This window comes from Sapajus apella, unplaced genomic scaffold (genome assembly GCF_009761245.1).
Source record: "Sapajus apella isolate SASKATOON/1434 unplaced genomic scaffold, GSC_monkey_1.0 scaffold212, whole genome shotgun sequence".
Taxonomy (NCBI): Eukaryota; Metazoa; Chordata; class Mammalia; order Primates; family Cebidae; genus Sapajus; species Sapajus apella.
The window spans coordinates 134,485-142,906 of NW_022437152.1; the positions used below are offsets into that span (position 1 = coordinate 134,485).

Here is an 8,422-nt window from a genome sequence, read left to right on the forward strand (position 1 = left end):
AAAAAAATATGAGGGAAATAATAAATCAGAAAAAGTATTTGGAAAATACTTGACAACGGACTTCTAACCATAATCTATTCATAATATGCAAATAAATCTTACAAATCAAGAAAAGGCACTCTGATAAAGAAATGTCCCATGGCCAGGCACAGTGGCTTTCACCTGTAATCCCAGGACTCTGGGAGGCCGAGGTGGGCAGATCACCTGAGGTCAGGCACTCGAGACCAGCCTCGTCAACGTGGTGCAACCTCATCTTTATTAAAAATACAAAATTAGCCGGGCGTGGTAGTGGGCACCTGTAATCCCAGCTACTTGGGAGGCTGAGGCAGGAGAATCGGTTGAACTCGAAAGGCAGAGATTGCAGTGAGCCGAGATCATGTCATTGCACTCCAGCCTGGGCAACAAGAGTGAAAATTCATCCCCCCTCCCAAGAAAAGGCCCATTACAAAAATAACACATGAGAAGAATACAAAAGAGACATTCAGAGCCCCAGAAATGAGCAGCTTGGCTTGATTCGCGATCAAAGAGCCAAACACTGAAATAAGTCGGCATCGCCACCTGTGTATGAAGGAGTGAAGACAACGGTATCACAGGGCTTGGACACCAGCGACTCTACCGGGCTGTTAGTGGAAATTAAAGTTGAGAAAGCCATTTCTGATGACAGTCTGCTCATGAATATACTTTGCAACATGCATTTTCTTTTTCACTTGTTGTTATTTTGTTTTGCTTTTTTCTTTTTCCAACATACATTTCCTTTCTTTCACAAATTCCACTGTGGGGTTTTTTTTTTTTTTTTTTTTTTTTTTTTTTGAGATAGAGTTTCGCTCTGTCTCCCAGGCTGGAGTGCACTGGTGCCATCTCGGCTCACTGCAACCTCCACCCCCAGGGTTCAAGCAATTCTCCTACCTCAGCCTCCCAAGTAGCTGGGATTACAGGCACAAGCGACCACGCCCAGCTAGTTTTTCTTCTTTTAGTAGAGGTGGAGTTCTGCCATGTTGGGCAGGCTGATCTCAAGCTCCTGGACTCCAGTGATCCGCCTGCCTCCCACAATATTGTGATTACAAGCATGAGCCACTGCGCCCAGACACGGGGATTTTCCACATACACAGAAAACCTGAGGATGCTCATGGACCTGGCACACCCAGATGCTGGAACACAGACAGACGCTGCCATGCTCTTGATGTGCCAGTTGACACAGACACTATAAAGCAGCACTTACACAGCCAGTCCCACAGAAAAAGCATGATGGGAGGTACACTAAAAAGCAGATGAAGCCGGGCATAGTGGCTCATGCCTGTAATCCGAGCATTTTGGGAGGCCAAGGTGAGAGGATCACCTGAGGTCAGAAGTTCAAGACCAGCCTGACCAACATGGTGAAACCCCATCTCTACTAAAAATACAAAAATTAGCTGGGCATGGTGGCACCCGCCTGTAATCCCAGCTACTCAGGAGGCCGAGGCAGGAGAATTGCTTGAACCTAGCAGGTAGACGTTGTGTTGAGCCAAGATTGTGTCACTGCACTCCAGCCTGGGTGACAGAGCGAGACTCTGTCTCAAAAAAAAAAAGCAAATCATGTGCCCTTAATGTGGAAGCTTTAGAAACAAAACAAAAAAGTAAACAAACAGGCTGTCTAGAATTACTGGTCATTGTGTTTCTTCTCTTTTGCTTTATCTGTATCTTCTGGTCTTCCCGCACTAAACTTTTATTATCCTGTTCATTTTTAGGTTCTAGGGACCACCCAGAAAAGTGATTCTGCTTTCTCTCACTGGGGTTGCGGGGGCGTCGGGGGGAGATGAACAACCACCATAGTGGACCCGGGCTATAAGCTTCAGGACACTGCTGGGAAGAAGCTCTTGGCTAGTTTCACAGTTCTGGCACCAAGCACCGCTCTAAATCAGCTGAGGGGGCCACATAGCCTTGGCAGAGGCAGAGACCTGGCAGGTGGGCAGCTGGAGCCAGCCTAGCCCACTACCCAGCAGGTGGGCACACGGCCTTCCCCTGGGTCACAGGCTCCTGATATAGGAGCTCTGGCCCAAGAAGCTCCGGGAACCCCAGCCAGGCAGGTGCTCCTGTCAGAAGGTGCTGCCAGAGCCAGGCCCACCACAGTGCCTACCCTCCTACCCAAAGGCCAGGAACCTGATTCACTTCCTCTGAAACCGTCCCTTGACCTGCTTCCTTCTGCAGAGGCGCATGCTGCCCCACGTTGCCCTGTCTCTTCCCTGGGTGAGACTGGGGCTCCTGGTGCAGACTGAGGGGAGTGTGGCTGCCCCCCGGCAGGGAACTTCCGTGCTTTGGTACCCAATACACCCACCTGCATGGAGAGAACATCGTCGTGGAGCAAGGTCAACCAGTGAAGCTCCCCCAACTAGGAGGCAGGGAGTCACAAGACAACCTAGGCTGCAGGCTTATGAGGAGTTAGGAAGGGAACTCACAGGGCAAGCACAGCAGCACCCAGTACATGGAGCCACAGGCAAAGGCAGTGAGTGTCTGAACAGCCAGCCACAGCAGTTCTGAGAGGGTTTGTGTGTGTGTGTGTGTGGGGGGGGGTGATAAGAAGACCCAGGAACAGGTCACCACCCTGCGCCTGCAGCCCCCTCTCCTCAGCCCCTCTCTCCAGCCCCTCTCCTTAGTGACACATTCCAGAATCAGAACCAAGGGCAGCACCCTGCTGCCACCTCCTCCTAGCCCTACTACCTTCCTGCTGCAGATGAGAGGCTTGGTCTGAGTCAGCAATGGCCCCAGGGAAGGTGGGGAGGGAGGGTTCTGGCCATGGCACAGGGAAGACGACCCAGAATCACTTGCCTGGCCAGGCTGAAACAGTGGCTGCCTCAGCTCCAGGCACCCTGTCTCTGACCCCAGCCCATTCCATGACCACCAGCTCCTTCTCTCTCTTCTGAGTAGAAATCTGGGTCAGGGAGGAAGGAAAGGAATGAAAAACCAAACAAGAGGTGGTTCTCCAGGGGAGTGGTCCAGGAGTAACTTGAGGGCACACCCAGGTGTCCAATGACCAACCACTATGGGGTTGGGTCTCTGCCCCTACCTGCGGTCCTGCAGCTTGGAAACAGGACCACTGTCCACCCACCTAGAGGCCCTTCTGCCTATGACCACCATGCCCCGGGACCTGTGATTTCACACTTCAGGGAAGGAAGAGGAAAGGGTGGGAGGATGGAGTTGATGTAGCCACGTGGAAAAGAAAGACAGTCCTGCCAGCTTGTGTCCAGCAGAGGGGGCACTAGAGGGAGAAGCTGACTGAGGACAAGGCCAGCGCAGGTCCCGCCTCCGTCCCCCGCGCCCAGCTCATCAGCTCTGCCGTGAAGTGCTTGGACACAGGATGCCTACAAGTGCTGGGCTGCCTCTCTGACTTGCCATGGAACTTTACAGGGCACTGCCCCAGGACACGCTGTGCGTGATGCGTGCGGGGTGCTCACACCGCAACCAGGCCCTTGTCTGGGCTTCGGCACCTCCCCGGCGCCCCAGTGCCCAGGGGCCGCTCGCGCTGAGGCCCGCGAGGACACTCTCTGTCGTGCTCCCCACGTCACACACACTCCCAGACTCACACGGACTGCGTTCCTGCATCAAAACGTGTTTCTTCCCCAAACGCCGAAGACCTTCCTCGGGCAGCACGGCCCCGCACAGAGGGAACGCGGAGTGTCACGGAGAGGCGCAGGCCCTGGCCCTGTCACCCGCAGGGGTCTTGGAACCCACTCTCCGGCAGGCTGCGGTGGAGGCCACTGCTCCCACCCCTTCTCCCGGGGTCCCAGGCTGTAGCGCCGGGACTGCCTTGGTGCTGGCGGAAAGGATGGGAGTCGCAGCAGGGGCTCTGCACCGTCTTCCGTGGGGACCAGCAGCAGGAAATGCGCGGCACACGTGTGTGTCACGCGTGCACGTGTGTGCCGTGTGGAGCGACGGCAGCCAGCGGAGCCGACCCTGGAGGAGCCGGTGCGCGTGGCTCCGGCCTGGAACCCCGGCACTGCGGGGGCCGGGGGCTCCGGACCGGTTTTGGCGACAGAGACCCGGCCTCTGCAGAAACTTCCCCGGCGGGTGTGCCCGGGCACCCCGTCCCCCCACGTGGCCAGGAGGCGGAGGCACGACCTGCGCCCAGGAAGCCGAGGCGGGCGGGTCCCCTCCAGCCCGGACAGCCGACAGCCCTGGAACCTTCACGGCTGGGCCGAGCCAAGGGCGGGACGCCATGCGTCCACCCTCACGCCCGCCGCCGGGGGACAGCCCGCCCGGAGCCTCCGCTCCCCGGGGGGTCCTGGGGACCCGGCGCCGCCGCCGTGCCCACGAGCCGCGCTCACGCCCGCCGGCCACATCCCCGGTCCGCACGCTCCGGGCCCCGGCACCCGGCGCGCCGCTCTCAGGCCCGCCCGCCCCGCGCACGCGCCCCGCCTCCCACGCGCGGTGCCCCGACGCGCTCCCGCCGCCCCCGCCCCCCTCGCACCGGCGCACACGCCCCTCACACACCCGCTCCCCCTCACGCGCCCGCCCGGCGTCGCCCGCGACCCACGCCCGTCCCGGCCGGGGCGGAGCCTCGCTGCCCGGCGCGCCCACTTCGCGGAAGGGACACTGAGGCCGTGCAAGGAGGAGGAGCAGGGGCGGCCGCCGCGGGGCTCACCTGCATGTCAGGGAGGCCGGGCGGCCACACACGCTCGGCCGGAAGACGCTCCGGCGCGCCGGAAGTCCCGCCCCAGAGGCCCGCGCGCTGCCGCCGCGCACGGCACGCTGGGACGGGGCGGGGCGGGGCCGGCACAGGGGGCGGGGCGGAACGGGGCCTGATGGCCGGAGAGGCGGGGAAGGGGCGGGGCCTGGCGGCCGGAGAGGCGCGGAAGGGGCGGGGCCTTGGGAACGGCGTCCCCGGAGCTGGAGCGTTCAGCTTGCGCGGCCCTCGTGCTCGCGCTGCAGCGGCCTCCCAGGCTCCCGCCCAGGGGGCGCCGGGTCCCCAGGGCTACGGCTCCTAGGCAGGCCTCGCGCCCTCGGCGTGAGGTCGTGCGGGGCCTCGGGCTACGGGGCCTCTGCCGGGCGGGGCGGGCCGGGGTACCGCGCGGTGGGCTGCGCCCGGGCGCGCTCCTCCGAGACCCGGCGCCCCCCGCAGCACCGCCGCCTGGGTGGGCCATCTCCATGCCCAGGCCGAGGGCGCCCACGACGCCGTCTCCGCGGGACTGCCCGAAACCCACGCTGTTGGGTCGGCACCCGCGCCTCGCACAGCTCCACGGCCGGAGCCCACGGGGGCACACGGAGTTCCCGCCGCAGCCTCTCGCGCTGGCATGGACGCGCGCGTGGCTGCACTTTCCCGCCCAGCGCGTGGTACCCGGCACTGGCTGTCCGACCCCGCCCAGCCCCAGCCGTTCCCAGCGCAGTTTCCTGCAGAAAACCGCACATCGGGTCCCGCCCTGCCCCGCTCGGCGGGTCCCGGGCGCGCGTGGGCTCCGCGACACGCTGCACAGCTGCTTCCCCGTTTCTGCTGCCTGGGAGGTTTCTCCTTAAACGAAGCTTTGTTCTTTCTTTCTAGTCACGTTTCCTTCTTTCCCTTCCCGGCATTTCCTGCCAGCTGACGCCCACGCCTTTCCAGAATGGGTTGGGGGCTGGACGCGGTGCCCAGGCACGTCCCCCACCAGCCGCGGCTTTCACCCAGCTCAGCACTCGCACTCAGCAAACGGCCTGGATGGTGGCCTGAAGCCTTGCCTTTGCGGGTGAAGACAGCAAGTCCGCGGAGCTCGGGAGAGGGTCCCAGTCAGCCGTGCCAGGTATCCTCAGGGATACGCAGTCCTGGCAGTGCTAAAAAGGGCATGGCAGCAGCCAACTTCTCTTAGGAAAGGCACGTAGCCATTTTAGGATCTCATTGAGGTCAGAGGTCTTTGGCACTAAAGAATTGCAGAATCAGCCGGGACGGTGGCTCCCGCCTATAATCCCAAGCACTTCGGGAGGCCGAGGCCGACGGATCACTTGAGGTCAAGAGTTCAAGACCAGCCTGGCTAACATGGTGAAACCCTGTCTCTACTAAAAGTTCAAAAAAATTAGCTGGATGTGGTGGCAGGCGCCTGTAATCCCAGCTACTCCAGAGGCTGAGACACGAGAGTTGCTTGAACCTGGGAGGCAGAGGTTACTCTGTACTCCAGCCTGGGCAGCAGAGCAAGACTCAGTCTCAAATAAAAAAAAAAAAAAAATGAATTACAGAAAACTACTCAGGGTGCACTCTGGGCCAGAACTACAGACCCCAAGACCAGATGGTACGCAGAGATGGGAGGATGGGAAGCCCAGAACCAGGGCTACCACTGGGCAGGGTTCCTGGGGAAGTCTTGTCAGTTGCCAGCACAAAGCCATCAGCATGTTTTTGGAACATCTAAGATAACTGTGGTTCACCACATTTAAAATTTGAATCCGTTAGGTTGTATGAGTTCTTAGCTAGGTTCAGTGGCTCACGCCTGTAATCTCAACTCTTTGGGAGGCCCAGGCAGGAGAATCACTGCCCCAGCCCACCAAAAAAAAAGTGTTACAATGAAACAGGGTTTCACTCTGTCACCCAGGCTGGCGTGCAGTGGATCATGGTTCACTGCAGCCTCGACCTCCTGGGCTTAAGCGATCCTCTTACCTTGGCCTCCCCAAATGCTGGGTTATAGACGTGAGCCACCTCACCACACCAATGCGTTTACTGAGTTACTGAAGCAACTGAGATTCTGTTGTCAATTCAGACAACATAAAGTATGCAAAAAGGAATGAGAAGAGACTTAATTTATAAATTGTAATGTTGAAAATCGCTTAATTGGCCAGGTGCAGTGGCTCATGCCTGTAAGCCCAACGCTTTGGGTGGTCGAGGGGAGTGGATCACAAGGTCGGCAGTTCAAAACCTGCCTGGCCAAGATGGTGCGACTAAAAATACAAAAATTAGCCAGACATGGTGGCAGGCGCCTGTAGTCCCAGCTACTTGGGAGGCTGAGGCAGGAGAACTGCTTGAACCCGGAAGTGGAGGTTGCAGTGAGCTGAGATTGTGCCACTGCACTCCAGCCTGGGCAACAAGAGCAAGACTCCATTTCAGAAAAAAAAAAAAAAAAGAAAATTGCTTAATTGAGTTTGTAGATGGGACCAAATATTATACAGAGGCCTCTTTAAAGTGACTCTAGGCAGGTGCCGTGGCTCATGCCTGCAATCCCGGCACTTTGGAAGGCCAGGGCAGGTGGATCACTTGAGCTCAGGAGTTTGAGACCAGTCTGGGCAACATGGTGAAATCCCATCACTACTAAAAATATAAAAAAATTAGTCGGGCGTGGTGGCGTGTGCTTGTAATCCCAGCTGCTCTGGAGGCTGAGGCAGGAGAATCACTTGAACCTGGGAGGTGGAGGTCGCGGTGAGCTGAGATCATCCTACTGCAATTCCGGCGGGGCGATGGAGCGGGACTCCATCTCAAAAAAAAAAAAAAAAAAGACTTGTAAAATCTTCTAGGCTTACAGAGCGAATAATTGATGTTTGTAAAATTGAACTTAACAGGTTAATAAATTGGGTTTTGAATTTATAACTTCAATTTATTGAAATTAAATTTCAATAAATCAAATCCTAATTGTTGAAATTTAATGTAAATCCAAGCATAGCCACCTTGCCCAGGCACTAAGCCAGCCCTCAGCCCCATTCCCAGCCCTCCCTGTGAGGGGTAGGTGTGGGGTGCCCTGGCGAAGGTCCAGGCTCTGCCCTGCAGGCCCAGGTCTGACCTGCCCTGAGGCCGTCCTGCCTGCCCCTGGCCTGTCTTTATTGGGCATGGGGGGACAGAGGAGGGCAGAGGCAGCCCCGTGGGGCGAGGGGGCCTGTGGAGATGAGCCTTTCTGCTGCTGAGTGGATTCCTGGCCCCTCCTCTGGGACACCCCATCCCTTACCTGGGATGTTCCCGAGTCCCCAGCCTGAGGATGCCTCTCAGAGACATACTCAGAAGCACTCCCAGGCTGGGTGCGGTGGCTCATGCCTGTAATCCCAGCACTTTGGGAGGCTGCGGTGGGAGGATCACTTGAGCCCAGGAGGCCAAGGCGGCAGTGAGCCGTGATTGCACCACCACACTCCAGCCTGGGTGACAGATAGGACCCTGCCTCAGAAAAAAAAAAATTACTCCCACCCGGTTGTTGGAGGTACCTGGTGGCTGTGGGGTCTTTGGGGCTAGGCTGTGTCATCCCCAGGCTGGCCAGTGCTCCCGGGTGGGGTGCAGGCGGCTCCCGGACGCTCCTCATGTGCAGAGTCAGCATGGGCAGGGCCTTTCCTGACAGTGGCAGCCCCGTAACTGTGTCCTGTTCTGACTGGGAGACCTTGGCCTGGGTCACCCAGAGGGCAGGACCTGGGCCACTGTTGCTGACCATGTCCTGTCACTCCTAGGCCTTGAAACATTCCAATGTAGAGGCCGGAAGCCCAGGAAGAGAAGAACAGAGGGACACACACCAGCAGTCCC

General features: G+C 58.4%; 1 protein-coding gene across 6 annotated transcripts in view; it reads right to left on the minus strand.

The window, feature by feature from the left end:
- The window catches only part of CHID1 (chitinase domain containing 1), a 38,731-nt gene extending 30,549 nt beyond the window's left edge, over nt 1-8,182 (minus strand). For 2 of the 6 annotated variants that reach the window (XM_032270542.1, XM_032270541.1), the window contains exon 1: nt 8,113-8,182. In XM_032270542.1, coding sequence (XP_032126433.1) covers nt 8,113-8,150 — 38 coding nt within the window. In that variant the 5' untranslated portion in view covers nt 8,151-8,182. Of the gene's footprint in view, nt 1-4,551; nt 5,285-8,095 lie in introns of those variants that run through there. The other 4 variants (XM_032270546.1, XM_032270544.1, XM_032270548.1 and 1 more) reach the window with 4 other exon arrangements.
- Nucleotides 8,183-8,422: the final 240 nt, after the last annotated feature.